This window comes from Calonectris borealis, chromosome 2, assembly GCF_964195595.1.
Source record: "Calonectris borealis chromosome 2, bCalBor7.hap1.2, whole genome shotgun sequence".
Classification (NCBI taxonomy): Eukaryota; Metazoa; Chordata; class Aves; order Procellariiformes; family Procellariidae; genus Calonectris; species Calonectris borealis.
The window spans coordinates 127,328,285-127,344,164 of record NC_134313.1 but is presented as its reverse complement, the minus strand read 5'-3'; the positions used below and the strand labels follow the sequence as shown (position 1 = coordinate 127,344,164).

The 15,880-nt window shown below is 35.5% G+C and overlaps 1 protein-coding gene across 2 annotated transcripts in view; it reads right to left on the bottom strand.

Moving 5' to 3' along the window:
- The window catches only part of SLC4A7 (solute carrier family 4 member 7), a 95,420-nt gene that overhangs the window by 34,169 nt on the left and 45,371 nt on the right, over positions 1-15,880 (bottom strand). Inside the window, exons 3-7 of one of the 2 annotated variants that reach the window (XM_075143386.1) lie at positions 10,381-10,524; positions 8,004-8,139; positions 6,804-6,964; positions 4,382-4,570; positions 1,178-1,537 (exon numbers count right to left, since the gene is read on the bottom strand). In XM_075143386.1, coding sequence (XP_074999487.1) covers positions 1,178-1,537; positions 4,382-4,570; positions 6,804-6,964; positions 8,004-8,139; positions 10,381-10,524 — 990 coding nt within the window. The remainder of the gene's footprint in view (positions 1-1,177; positions 1,538-4,381; positions 4,571-6,803; positions 6,965-8,003; positions 8,140-10,380; positions 10,525-15,880) is intronic. The other variant, XM_075143384.1, reaches the window with a different exon arrangement.

Sequence of the window (15,880 nt, the reverse complement as noted above, 5' to 3'; positions counted from 1 at the left end):
CTGTCAGCATATTTTCACTGCTATATGTAACAGTGTGCTCTTATTTATTAAACAAGTGAGAAAGGAAACCCAAGAAAAGCCTCACTGATGAAAGAATTGAGTGAAATCAGCTTCCCCCTCCAAACACAGAGAGGCATAAAGCAGACAAACCTACAAGCTAGACTTTGGCAAGATAAATTCTGGGAAGGAAGGGGGGGGAAAAAAAAAGGAGAAACCTGAAGTCTAAAAAGAAAGGTGATCCCCTTAAAAACATGATCTATCTAGAAGAATCCTGAAGTCTCTAAATAGGTGATCACTTTAAAGTAAAGCAAGCACAACAGTATTTATTCAGACTGCATGAGTTATGAAACATTTACTAAAAACGATTAAAGAAACCATCAGAACTTTCCATCTTTTCTTTCAACTTATCCATGATCTACATAACTTTTTGCATGTAAGGAACAGGTTTGCAAGACAACAAATTAATAAATTGCTGAGCTCTGACCTACAATTATAAACTCTTAACTACCTTATCCTATTTTGCATATTAAACACAACAAAACAGTAATCAAGTGTCTGATGCTGAAGCAGTGCACTAATGAGTAGCTATCTGGAAACAGTTGTGGGTGAACTGAACCTGCCAGTTCCATCATAAACTACTACTGGTTTTAATGGCCCTGGTTTTTAAAAGCACAAAAGCAAAAGTAAAACTGCTTAAAGACTACAACTAAATTACAAACACCACCCGATTATTGCATCCTTCCTAATTCTTTTCATACTCATCTCTAATACTTCACTACGTCTTTGGCTGTAGCTATCTCAGGATATCAAACACTGTTTAAAATATTACTTCAACCACTGACAAAAACAACAAAGCAAAACCTGACATGGAGTGTAGGTGAGTGAAAGGAAAAGGCCACCATTTTTGACATTTTGCTTATATGTTATATTTTAAAACCATATTCTTTTTTAATTACACAAATGAAGGTTAATTAAAGAATTTTTTTGCTGGCTTTAGTTAAAAAGTTAAAAATGCCGAACAAGAAAACAGTCACAATTGAGAAGAAATAAAACATGCAGGCAGAGGTAACAGTTATCATATTCCTTTGTGCCCAAGTTATGTGCTAAAAACACCACAATGCAAGTGATCCAGATGCAGAGAGCATCACACATGGACAGCTTAAATTTTGATAGTTGCCTGGTGTTTTGTCAATATTTTCCTCTGTCTTCTTTTTCTGCACTTCTAAGTCCTCCTCAGGTGGGTGGATTATTACTGAAGGAATATCATCACTGGCAGGTGACACCAGCAATTCCTTGCCCTGAAGTGGACTTGGCTGGGCACTTGTGGTTGGCGGGTGGCTGCAGGTAGGACTGGAGGGTGGTGTGTTTTGGGGGGTAGTTACAGGGGTTGTACACCTTGAGGTTGCCGGGGTTCCAGCTCTTGAAGAAGGAAGAAGGTAATTGAGAAGAACTGACAAACGGTTTTCTCCTCTCAGGGAAATATTTGAGGCAGAGAGACCTGTTCGCAAAGAGTGGCGGGAGGCTGAAAGGCCTTCCCCTGAGATAAAACAAATGAAACACCATGAGGCTTACAACAGGGATATACTAAAAAAAACACAGACACAAATATGCATTAACAATTTACATAGTAAATTGCAAGCTTTACGGGCCAGAAGTGTCATACTCATGCAAGTAAGACAAGGGGTAAGAGCAAATCTGATTTCAGACATTAGAGAAGTCAGAAATTACTGATGAGTACTAATTAGAATGCCAAAGATATGTGGGAGAAGTTATTATCTTAACGTCAGAAGATTTGTTAATATAACAAAAAACAAAACAAAACAAAAGGATCTTATCTCTTGAAACTGACTCTTAAATTTTCCTAGAAGAATTTCTTATTCCAAATTGCACCGCAGCTACCTTTAATGCCATCCAAAAAATACATTAAAAAAAACATTAGCAGCCAAAACATTACAAGACTTCCAAGTTAACTGCATCCGTTATATACATTGTTAATTTTTAAAATTAAAATATTTCAAAATGAACATGATCAAACATATCTAATCATGTTAAATGCAACTGTCTTCCAATAGAAGTCTTATTAAAATAAGAAGTTTCCTAGCCAGCTCTAGTCTCAGTACATAGTTTCGAAGAGGGCACGAGGATTAGATACATAGTCCCTTCTCCATTTCTTCTTGCTGTGACTTAGCACTATTTGCCTAAAACCAAAGACGTTTCTCCAAAATCCATTGTTACTTCTCTTGCCCTATCCAGTTTCAATGTCCCACTAATTTCAGATAAGGACAACATAGTCTTGTCATGGTGCCCTCAGATTTAAGTTTGTAATGGATTTCAGTTCTTCCTTAAGCAGGAAGAGACACTGTCTACCTATCAGTACTTCCATTAGAAGATTTAGCGATGCCATTCCTCCCGTTTACCACAAATACTTTTCCTGGGATGGCAGTCTCCTTGAGAAGACTACTGCTTACTTCTCCTACAATCCCTGAAATCAAAAACGTGCTGCTTTCACGTACCATGCCATCAAGCAAGGAAACAGCAAACCAGACACATTTAGTCTCACATTTATACTAGGCACTACACAGACCAATATGTTGAACAACCCTAGAATAATTTACAAGAAGGAGGCGCAGAAAGTATGCCTAGGTAAATGTCACAGATTTTTCCCCTGCCCCTCACAATGGAAGAGTGGATCCTACAGATACAAACTTGATTTAAATTAAGAATGAAAGCCTCAAAAGATCAACTATTAGAACTGCAGTGCAGTAAAGACAAGAGGACCAATAAACCAAACTGGTTGATTTTGTCTATATTAATCACTACAGTAGTAACCAGGCTTCTGTCAGTATATCTGTGATGAATCATGAACATTAGATGTCCTACACACACAGGTATAAAAAGGAGCCTAAAAAGTATTATGCACATATGCATGTTTGGTTTACCGGTTTATTAGAGGGTAATCATAGGATTATAAAGAAAAAGTAAATCAGTATATGCTGGCAAAGAGTTCATCATGTTATATTGGTTTCTTATTTCAGCATATATCCTATATTCTGTTGTAGTAATAGTATTAAGAATAAAATGCACTGGAAAGTGGAAATGATGTATGAAAAGTAACTAACAAGCAAGAGACCTCAAATACAAAATTCTCAGAATTACAGCTGGGGATACAGGTGTTCAAGGATGGGCAAAACCAAGTTTATATGTGAAATTTTCACGTTTGCTAAACAAAACAGGAAAGTCAGAAGTTATAGAATTAATTATGCTCTTATATAACTTACTTGTATTTTCATTCTAGAAAAAATAATTCTGAAACTATCAAGGAAATATTTAAGCATGCATTGTATATTCATTAGCTAACAAAAAGTACCAGCAAGCTTGGACATTTGCTGGAGCATACTCCAAGTATGTATCGAACTGAGAGCTCCCAACAAGCACTTAACTAAGCAGAACATGTTTTAAGCAATGAAGCATCTTTCAAGACAGGAAAGGAACTTCACTTCAAGGAGTGATTCATGAAATGAGTACTAAGTTTTCACTAAACTAAAAAGTTTCAGTTGAAATTATATGTGTTTTAGTTAATGCAAGGCAAAAGAAAACATAAATATCAGAGACGGAAACAGAGGCCACAAGAAATACCAGAATAAAATTATGCTGCTCAGCAGTATATATTGCTATTTGGACTTTGGAATTGGATGTCTAGAGTAAATATATTGATATTTTGGAATATTTTCAGGAATTGGTTCAATAAAAGATGTAGTACAGCCTATAAAAATATTGCGAATACCTCTCTTGGGTTTGGGGTTTTTTTCCCCTCCCTATTAGATCCTTCTCTACAAAACAAATAAAAATAAAGTAAGGTAAAAATAAAGTGTCATAGCTAAAAGTAATTTCTTCATCGTTAGTATAGTGAACTTTTTCTAGTCATATTAACATAACAACACTGCATTAAAACACAGTAATCGTCAGCATCACTGAACTCATGACATGACCACAAAGTAAATCTCTAGTATAAAGACAGCATAAGCAAGTAGGATCCATCTGACAAACATATAAAGTTATGCCACGATGCTGAAATTCCTCAAATATTACACATTTTATTCAAGCGTATCCTAAACAACATTAGGACCAACGTAGATCTATTTCTGTATTTCAAAACAATAATGCATGCTACTTATACAGGCAGGAGTAGAATGTTTGAGTAAATTCAAACGTATACAGAAACATCATCCACAGCTACACATAGCAGACACTGTTATCATTAGTTCTTTGCTTATCAAGAAGGAAACACTTATCTGCTATTATCAGCTGATTTTTCCTTCATCTCCCAGTGAGAACATTATTTAACAGGTTAGAACAAACCGGATGCTACAACTTATCTCACCATTTCGTTCAAGCAAGTGAGGGTCAGAATGTTTCTTGCCTATATCTGCAAAAGACCGAACCAGGGGAATCCGATTGCTGAATTTTTTCTCATTCTGATGATGGTGCCTTTTTAGAAGAGCCTCTCTCACATTCTCTCTTATGGATTCATCGAGCTGGCCAGAGGCAATCATGTTGTCCAAAACCATATCTACATAATAACAACAACAAAAAAGAAAATTATATATATAGCTATCAAATCTCTCCTTCACCACACTCAAACACTGTAGTTGCACCAAATAATAAGAAAAAAATTAAACCTATTTTAAAAAAAAGAAAAGTCTTTTCTTTAGCAAAGTCATCTCCAAGAATACATAGGAAATTTTCAAACATGTCACTAAACAAGCAAATGTGAGAATAAGGAAAGCACAAGATGCGGATCCAAAAGACAGTATTTATTAGAAGCATCATTATAAGAAATAAGTTACTTAATATTTTGTAATTTATTGTCATTTACTTCAACTTTCAACGGCTACTCCCTTTCAAAAAAAAGCATCTATATATTCAAACAACCTTCCACTAGAAGTGAACACACAAAGACAAACACAATGGAGAACAGACTTCTTAAGACAGTCTTAACCTGGTGTTCCCTATTTCGAAAATATACAACTATACAAAAGTGAGAGTTATTATAGAATGAGATGAATTCCCCAACTCCTCTGTCACCTTCAGATGCCCTGAAGTTCCTGAGGCTCTCTACTAAACTTCAATTCACATGCTTTAGAAGAGGAAGTGTAAGAAGAAAAAAAAAAAAGCTAGTTACATCATCTAAAACTAACTAACCAGCTGTCAAACAACATGAAGTTTCGAAAGGGCATCTCATCAGTTTGCTCACACCAGGAAAGAAAACCTGCATGTCTGGGAAAATATCTGCTGGCAATTTCTTAGCTGCCTTTTTTTTTTTTTAATTAATAAAATAAATTAAAAACCCAAACAAACAAACAAACAAAAAAACCCACAACAACAAAAAACAAAAACAAAAACAAACCCCACCCTGCACAAATCAAGATGAACCTATGTGACAACTTTTAAAATATATTTTGCCAGTCTTAACTGATGTATCAAGAACCTAACTGTATTGATAAACTGCAATTACATAGAACTTTTCACAGTGAAAAAGATTATGGCTCAGAATACCCTACAATCAAAATTATATGCAGCAAAGTCTCTGTCAGTACAGTGCAGCTTCCTTCTGGGATTACTGGCAACACACAACCTTTTGTTATAGCTCCTCAAAAGGAAACCGGCCATCCTCTCTCTCCTGTTTTGAGTGAGAACCAAGAATACCTACTAGATATTCCTGGCTCAGGGAAACAAGACAATACATTTGTATGCCAAGGATTGTTATCCTACATGCTTCATAATGGCACCTAAAATTAACTTGAAACAAATTCAGCCTCTTAAGACATCCTAGTTCCAACTAAAATATCTGCTATTAAGAGAGTGCTGTTTACACAGAATTAAACAACTATTTTTCGTATGTACTAAGATGATTGCTAAATTCAATTATTAAAAATAAAAACCAAAACATTACTTTTACAAACCATGTATTGAACACTCTACTCAGCAAGTCAGGAAAATAGGAAGGGAATACCAATTTCCTGAGTGAATTTCGAAGATTTCAAAACAAAACAAGAAAATGTTTCAAGCACTGCCAAAGTTTTTAATGCCAAAACACCTTGTCCTTCACATACAAGTTGGTGAGCCCTAAGCCTAACATGATTCCTGAGAAGGCATTCCACTGTGTGGTACCTGTAGCAAGAGATACCAGGAAAATTATGTAAAACTAGTTCAAAGGCATTCAGGCTAAGCAGGTATATATATACATATATGAAAAAGTCTTCAAAGCTGATTTTATAGTATCCAAGATGACCACGTGATTAGTGAGGACACTCAACATAGTAGGTCAAGCAACATGTACAAAATTTATTTCTGCTCACCTCTTATAAAGGTGAAAAAAATACCAGATGTGCAACAATCAACTGTACTAATGGCATCAAGTTAACATCAGCCAAGTTATGATTAATAATTATCGTACTAAAGTGCACAAATAAGTCCTAAAATGTTCTGGCAGATATTTACATTTCATCTGTAGAAACAAAGACAAAGAACACATTCAGGAATTAGAACATAAAGGCAAATTCTGGGCCTCATCCTAAAACATGTAGTAAAGGAGGTCCTACTCATCCAGTGTAGCTCCTTGTAAGTGAAGTTTCTAGGATCAGCTCTTTACAACCAGATGAAGAAAACTGCAGTAAGCATGCACACACCTCTTTCTTCAATATAGTATTTTCAAGAACATAAAAAGACACCATCAAAAACATCTCAAGTTATAGATTAAAAATTAGGAATAAAATATTTAAAAAAAAAAGTTTTGCTGCAACCTGCTATCTCATCTAGTGTGTTTGCTCTCATGTCCAACATGACCGTCCCATTAAGAATACAGCTTCGCAGTTCAAAGAGACTGTGCAGAGACAGAGTTGCTACATAAGGCTTGCTCCATCGATCACCACCATCTTCAACATCCTCTTCAAATTTTATCCACCTGAAATGCATACACATATTTATATTTCTCCTGGAAGACAGACAATTTGGCAAGCAATCCCATCCTTACCTGTGGCTTCTGTATGACACAGAATAGGAAATCTGATCAGCTCATACCAGCTTTCATTTTCTCAGACAACCCAACTGATTAACAGTCACAACATTTTTATCAGGCCTTTTAACCACATGCAACTGTTTTAGTTTTCACACATTTTGTTTCTTTTCGTTTGAACAATACCTGTCTATTCACGAGTTCTTGTGAACAGTGAGGGACTGTGCCTTGTTACTTAATTTGCATATCTCAGTTTCATCAGTATTTTAGGATTAGAAAGCTGTCTGAAACATACCGTGTACAATGTTCAAGTCTCCTAGGGTGCTAAGTCAGACATTTAAGAGCTAGGTAATACTAATACATGTAACTATAAATTGATCTTGATTCTGACTCACAGGCATTATGTAAATTGAACTTCTGCAAAAGCTAGCATGCAATAAGGTAGTAAGAAGTACTGAATGCAGAAGAACTTATTACAATGCATAGGTAGGAAGAAGCAACTAAACCAATATGGGCCAAAAATAATCGTGACATCCTGTAACGTTCATGTATACAATTTGCAAAAAATTAATCAAATACTACTTAGGAAGAACATATGTAAATACCCAATTTTCTTTATGCTTGAATGAAAAAAAATTGACACTAATGTAACAGCAATAATAGAGCAAAGAGATTTCTGAGATTGTAAATACCGTGCTCCATAGCTGAACACCTGTATTTATAACTCAACACAGTTGTACCTTTCACAATGCTTGGCATGATAGGTTTTAGGAAAGTCAACACAGCACCAGTAAGACTGAGGGTCTCTTGAGAAATCATATTGATTCTTCCAGAGTTGGACAAAAACAACGGAAGTTTTAATTTGCTGAGTGTGAACTGAGTGAACAACTCCTATAGTTCATGAAAATTCTAACCTAGACCCGGTTTGCAGTTCTTTGAAATAAAATCACTAGCAGATATACCTTGAAACAACCTACTTTTAGCATACCTAGCAGTTTCTTTCCATTCATATTCTTCTCCATCCCTGAAGCAAAGTTCATCCATTTCAGTGAAGAGATCATGGGGAATGTGTTCATCATCATCTTCAGTACCCAAGATAAACTGCACTCGTTGGGATGGTGTGTCTTGAAGAAAAGGAGAAACTGAACAATTAAAAAACAATTCATACTCCTATTATGGAAGAAACACCACATAACAGTTAAATCTCCTGCTCTCAGTTAGAAATACGCAGCACAATACCCTCTTCAAGAAGGAAAAGGAACAAAAGAAATATGGACATTTCTTTAAAAGGAGGCCCTTTTAAAATTTTTCATTGTTTCTGAAAACAAAATATCTGGAAAATTATGTTTATGTAATGCAATTAAGTATTTTTAGCTCTTCTACAGATTAACAATATGAACATAAACATCAACAGCAAAATTAGTAAGAAAGTAAAAATTAATAGACCAAAGGGCTAGAAACCTTGGTTTCACTTTGAGAACAAAATAAATGATAACATCATGACACAGACACTAATTAAGGGGGGGGGGACAGGACACCCAAACCAACAGGTTGACAGAAACAAATAGCCTGACTTATAGATTTGTTGCCTGAGTAATAGTTCAATATGCTAAATCGCTGACTTTTTTTTTTTTTTGTCCTACATAGTGGGTACCCAGGCACTCATATTGTTAGAGCCACAGATTTTTCAATGGCCTATTGCTACTTACGTAGGATGGAAAAAATTATTACTTTTCTCATTGCATGGTCGGAGTCGGAGCACTGTACATAAATTAGCATAGAAAAGTAGAAACTACACAGCTAAAATGTTGAGGAAATATTTTAACTTCTCATAGTATAATGCCTAGTGGAACAGGCCCAGTAGTAACTCGTAACAAAATTTAACTATCTTTATTGCTCAACTATAAGTGCTATGAGCAAAACTTTAAAAAAAAACAATTATAAAAGCACATGGTTTTAGCAATATTTTTAATACCTATACATAGATCTTGTTTCAACTCAAGGGAGAGCTTTCAAATTACAAGGGTTCAATAATGTAGTAATCGCAATGTTATCTCAAGGAAGGTCACAGCTAGAAAACCCAGGTAAATCTCAATTCTAAAAATTTTACTCTGTTCAGTGAAACATCACTCTCACAGCTGCTAGATCTGAACATACAACTGTACGCTTCCACTGCAGAAGGAAGATCGCCTTTTAGATTCAGACATAAGATCTGAATTACCAATAAACTTCATTCAGAATTGAATTTTGCTTTTGCATTGTTGTTCTGGCATACATCATCATCCAATAACATAATTCTGAAATGAGCTCTTGAATACAAACAACATTCATTATCACTGAAAACCTACAGCAGATTGTTTCTGTCCCAAAACCAACATATCCCAAGAATCCTGTCATATCCTGTGTACCTAGGATAGAGAAGTGACCAGAAGAGAGAAGTGAATTTTTATCTATTTAGTATTACTTGTTGCTTCAGAACCTGTACAGCGAGACTCAAAAAACATAAGATCAAACGATAATAATTTGTATCTGGGAGGGAAAGTTTTGAAGATGGATGAAACAAAGAACTGTAGGAGAATGGTAAAAGGGGACTTGTCAAAGTGTTCCCATTTGAAAACTCCTTTGTTTCAGGGAACTGGCCCCATATAGAACATGGTTCTACTCATAGAAAAGTGATAGTGAACAGCATGGTGTCCACGCTTGAAGTGGAACATTCCACCATAACTTTCCCATACATTACAGTCTAGGAATAAAAGCAGGTTTGAGGTCTTGAAGAAAAACTGCTAAGAGTACTGCTAAATAATTTCATTTCAGAGAATGATATGACAAAGACGTCATTTCCTGAGGATAAGGGGTGGGCTGGGGGGGGGCAGTGTCTGATCCGAAACTTAAACTTCGGAGGCTGTACAATTCCTTTACTATTACTAACAGACAGCAAGAAGGCTGAAGTAAATATTTTAATGGATTATTGATCAAATTACCATGGCAAATGCTGCTTCACAGCTATATTCATACTTTCAAAAATTTTGAGTGACAGAATATTACAAGAATACACAATCTGAAAAAAAGGTGTCTAATTTAAATAACACAGATTTTTATGCTACAGGCGAGTATTACGAAGCTCTAGTTTAACCTATTCAGCGCAGGCTGCTGAACACTCACACAGACACCTGGATGAGTTCCAACAGCTTATGATTTAGATAAAACACAACCACAAAATCCTTGCCTGATTGTACACAGAAAGACATGAATTACAGTGATTTTTACAAAATAAACAACACAAACTAAACAATGTTTAAGCACAAGATAACTGCTATAAATTTCTTTTCAAGAGACACAAAGAACTCGCATAACAGATTTCTTACCGTATGATGGAGATTCTCGGCCATCCTCTCGGTCAGTCTCTTTTTCTTTTTTTCTTCTGTGATGCCTGTGCCCACGGTGTCTATGCCGTCGACGGCCTTGCTTTCCAAATGGGACATGAACTCCAATATACACAGCTCTGTGGCCTTTTCAATAAAGTTTAAAAGGAAACAATTAAACAGAAAAAACAACCTCCTGCCCAAATCTAGTGTCTTAGTCAAAAAGACAAGGAGTTTGACAAAAAGAAACCCAAAAGCACTTGGCAAAACTACCTTTAGTGAACTAATACTACCATTTCCCTTCTGTCCTTCCCTGGTGTCAACAAAGTAGTGCTATACTCATTTCCCTGATAAAATGAGTAAGAATACGGCCCAATTGAAGAACTCAGTTGTAAAACAAAACAATAATACAGAAACACGAGCTTGTCCTGTAACACTGAAAGAAGCTACTTAATAAACACCAGGGCAAGGCAGAGAAATTAGATGACACTCCTCTTGTTTGCAGGCATTCATATCAGGATAGTAATTACAATGGCAAGATGTAATCTCCTACTTCAGTTTATGAACTTCATTAAGAAATTACCCATCGTTTAGAGTCTGCAAGGAGTTTTCTCTGCTTGAATGAACTGCCAATATTTCTTCAAGTAGCATGTGACATATCTAGGTGAACCTGATGTTCAGCTCTACCATTAATTTAGTATTAGCTTAGGAGCATAAAAGGAACTTATATTTGCAAATGTATGCTAAAACATCAAATAACTTAGAGAGACGGTTGGGGTTTTTTTTTCTATTCTAGAGTTTTAAAATAAATTTAGGTAGCGCATCCTCAAATTAATACATACTGCTCTTTAAAACATATACTTTCAACATCTTGTTTTTACTTTGATCTTTCACAATAAGGCAACAACTTGGCAAAAGAAATCAATCAACAGACTGTTATGAACATATTAGTACCATGTCTCCTGTAATGGAGCTAGCATATACAATAATCTTTTCAATTCCTTTTTAAACAAACAATCTCAGGAAGAGACACATTAACTATAAGCCTGGAGGTTAACGCTAATACTTTGTTTCATACTGTAGAAGAGTTATTACAGAAGACTGACATTAACAAAAGGAAAAGGAAGTGGTTTTCCAGCTCTTAGATGCAAATTCAACAAGTTTATAGAAGACAAGCAAGCCCTAGCAATTGTGACTGTACACATACATGCACGTATAAATGTGTATAGCGCACACATGCACTAGATTAAGGATATTGAAAAATTCTGGCAATTACAGAGCTTTAAAGAAAGAAAAAGTGGTAGTATGTCAAACTTGTTTTCCAGGAAAAGCATCTCTATGCCCAAAAAGATACACAAAACTTTTATAAAGCAGGTATTTTTACAGAGCTACAAAGTCTAAGCAAAAATCAGCAATAATACATGAGTAAGCTCAACGTTTAATTAATTTGGTCAAGATTCCTTTTCAAATTACAAGACCCGATTCTTGACAGACTTCCAACACTAGTTTTAATTAGAGTCGACTGATTGGCACTACAACCAAATCTGAAATTAAGCATATTAAAAGCTATTTGTTTCCACGTAAGAGTGGAAAACAGATTAATTTGTTGAAGCATTCATCAGTCCTATTTATAGAAAGAAACTTTTCTTTTGTGAGCTTTTTCCAACACGAACACTCAGCCCCTGCTGGTCAGCCTGACCTCCACCTTCCACAACTACTATGCACAATGCAATTCCCAGAGAAATTAATGCTCATGTGACACCTAAACATAAATCAATGCACTTGATGTATAATATGACTAGATCGCACCATTAACAATGGTCACGTTATTGATACATCATGATACCATCATGATACAATAATCTTATGTATAGGGAAAGCAAAAGTACTAGGTGCAAAAACAGCTGCATTACTCACCACACCCTACTCAAAGCTGCCTGGTACAGCCAAGTGACCCACCACTCACTGCTAATGCCATTATCATCCCTGTTAGGATTTTTATTTTATTTTATATATTCGGTTAGCAAGTATTAAACCATATATATATATATATGGTTTAATATATATTTATATATAATTTATAATTATATATTAATTATATAATTCTATATTAATATATTATTTTATTATATATTATATATTAATTATATTAATTATAATTATATATTAATATATAACTATATCTAAACTATATATATAGTTAAACAGTTTTATTCGTCGTCAAAATGTTTGATCTTTTGCAGGAATTATTTTTTCCTAAGAGAAACTCAAATGTATTTCTAGTAATAGAGCATTTTATATTATCAGCTTGTTTTAATATTCTTAATAAGACTGTCTTAAGCATGAGTTTTGATCACTGCACAAAAAAAACTTGCAGGTGATTACTTTCTAGAAAATTTCAGGAATCTGAAATTTTTCCAAGATTTTACTTCCTGAAAAATTAGAATGACTTCCACATTTTGGTCTCTTGCTGTTCCCATAAATTAAGACAAAAATCCCACATTGTTCTATGTACTAAAGAACAAACAAAAATCCCATATGATCTTTTCAAGAGCCTCCATCTTAAACAATTCAGCCGGCTATTGCAAAAATTAGCATTTGTAATAGTGTGATCATTGCTATACTCAAAGACCATGTTGCTGCATGGAGGAGAGGTGGAACAAGGAAACAAGAAGTCTATCTCCTATTACGAAACTGCAGTCTGAATTTTTTTTTCAATAGAAAAGTTTGGAGGAGAGCAGATAAGTTGCAAAGCTAGGGAAAACCGAGCTACAATAAGCAACAAATCAAAGGTGTTTTTAAACAACCTGCGACCATAGCAAATTGCTTTCCTACCCAAAACACACTGATCTCTTCAGCTCTCTCTATGTCCAGGTGCCTCACAGCTGCTTCAAGGCACACTGAGCAGGCACTGCCAACTTAGTCCTCAACCTGGGCAGCCAGCCCACAACCTACAACACTCGGTATTACTTTCTATTCCAGAAGAAAACTTCAGGCTATTTCCTTATGTAGACACTGTCTTGCAGGCAAATGTAAAACAAGAATATCGTCCCCAAATCACTTCTGTTTATGCAAAGTGATCAGACTGCTACACCTGCAACTGTATTTTGGGACTAATGTGAAATGCTGAATAACTTCAAGGAAAAACTTCGTTGAAAAAGAGCCTCTGAATTTTTTGGTTTTGTTTTTCGGAGCAAGTATGGGGGTTTGCAATACAATAGACTAACCAAGAAAAGTTTGGCTATTGCAAACAGCAGCTTATGAGTGCACCAGACTGTTCCTTAATAAAGGGATCTTTATTTTGGTATCACAGACATTCATAAACAAAGACATCTCCATTACTACCTAGGAAATCCAAAACTACTGCTGTTGAGTGTACTACGATTACCCAAAAACATGTTGCAGGTATATTCAACTCCAACAGGCAGGGCAAAACTGCATAATAAAAGTTGGACAAGCTTAACTTTAACTCCACAAAGCAAAACACTGAGAAGTCCTCTAAAAATAAAGACAGCTGTATTGAGTAACTCTGTGTTCCCTTAAGTTTCATTATTCAGATAGGAGTAATTAACTTTTGCAGATGGACAGATAAAGATTTACTTACAAACACAATTTACAAGGAAAAACAAAACCAAACCAAACCACACCGATTTCTTTCCTTCATTCCCAATGAACTGGGCAGAACAACTTACAGTTCCCTTCACCCTGGCCAAAAAAAAAAAAAAGCCAGAAAGGCAAGTAATATAATAGCAATGAAGAAAAAGTTAACTCTAAAAGGGTTGGAATTCACATTACCAGCATCAGTGTTACTTCTAAAAGGAACACACCTTTTACTTGAATATTGTTTTTAAAAGCTTGAAAAGTACAATTATGTGACCTTCAAAGCTTTATTCACACAAACATCTGTACCACATTACCACTCTCAAGCAAAGCTTGTTACAGAATTACTTTAAACTAATAATCAATAGAATTAGTAGACTGCCTGATACTAAATTTAGTAATACAAAGCTCAGGAGATAATTGTTCATTTTAATCTAACATGACTTTATCCGAGCTTAGCTGTTCAAATCCACCAAGAGTATTTACTACTTAAGGTCTTTATCAGTATGAAACAAATTTCAATGTTAGGAGCTTGCTACATGTCTCCATCACATGGCTGGTCTTACTCCAAAAGTCAGTTTATATCAAGTCCTATAAAATTGACAGAATAGAAAATGCCTTGTTTAAGCTCCCCGATTTCTCCCCAAAGCCTTAAGAAAATGGTAATAGAAGACTTCTAAAGTCCAAGAGAGATCAAACACATGTGTCCAGAAATGCTCTGATATGGCAGAGCACCTGTAAGTACGATTCCACACAAAACTTTCTTTTTTCTAACCATCATTTCATTAGCTTTTAAGCTTCATACAAAGAAGGACATTCTTCCCCATGTTAACAAGGGAAAACAAAGAAAAAGAAGTTAATATCTATGTGAATTCTCAAATCCTGTTACTTAGAAATTTGAACTGCAGAGAGTATATATTAATTACGGTTGTAAGGGACATCTGGAGGTGGGCTATCTGGTCCAATCTTGCTCAAACTATAGCCAACTTCAAAGCTGAAGCCATCTTTTTGATCAGGTTGATCAGGATGACAACCAGCCAAGCTTTGAGTATCTATAAGAATAGATACTCTACAGCCTCTCCGGGCAACCTCATCCAACGTATAACAACACACCACATGAAAAAAATTTCCTAATATCCAATCAGCACTTCCAATACTGCATCCTGTGTGTGCTCCCCCTCACCCTTTCCCCACGCATCTCCAACAAGAGTCTGATTCCCATCTTCTCCATAAGCTCCCAACAGTCTGCTGAAGAAAAACTTCATTACAAGAATTACTATTTTTCCAACAATCTTCAGCTAATAATCTGAAGATAGATCATTTATTTTACACGAAAGCCTTTATTTAATCAAATAACGTCATAATCTATCTTGGAGCTTTCTAGTATGGAAAAATTGGGAGGATCTGCAGGAGAGATCCTAATCTGTTCCTTAAGACCATAAAATGGGGAAAAAAGCAGCTGGGGGCGGGGGGGGGGAGCCATTTATTCGGTGTATTCTAACTCACATTCCCAAACACATTACCCTAGTAGGAAGCATTTGAAATCATCATCTCATGCCTTGACATTAATTCCTCTTACATCACAGAAAGTACTTGTACGGACAAAAATAAGCTCAATGCAATTTATTAGCACAACTTCTACCTTTTCTGTACAGGTTTGCTCCAAAGGTAGAAGCATACAAACGGGAAAAATAATCTTACGTGGGTGGAAGACATAAAGAGTGAGAACAAAAAAGTCTTTTCATACCCCAAAAAAATTCACAGCCCAAAGGTCTTCTCCAAATATTCTCTGCTCTGGTGAAACTTAAGGAACAAGTAGAATCCCTTGTTTACACCACACACCCCTGTTTTGTTTAAACAAATTTATTTATAATGAAAATTCTGAAAATTCACTCAAGTCAGT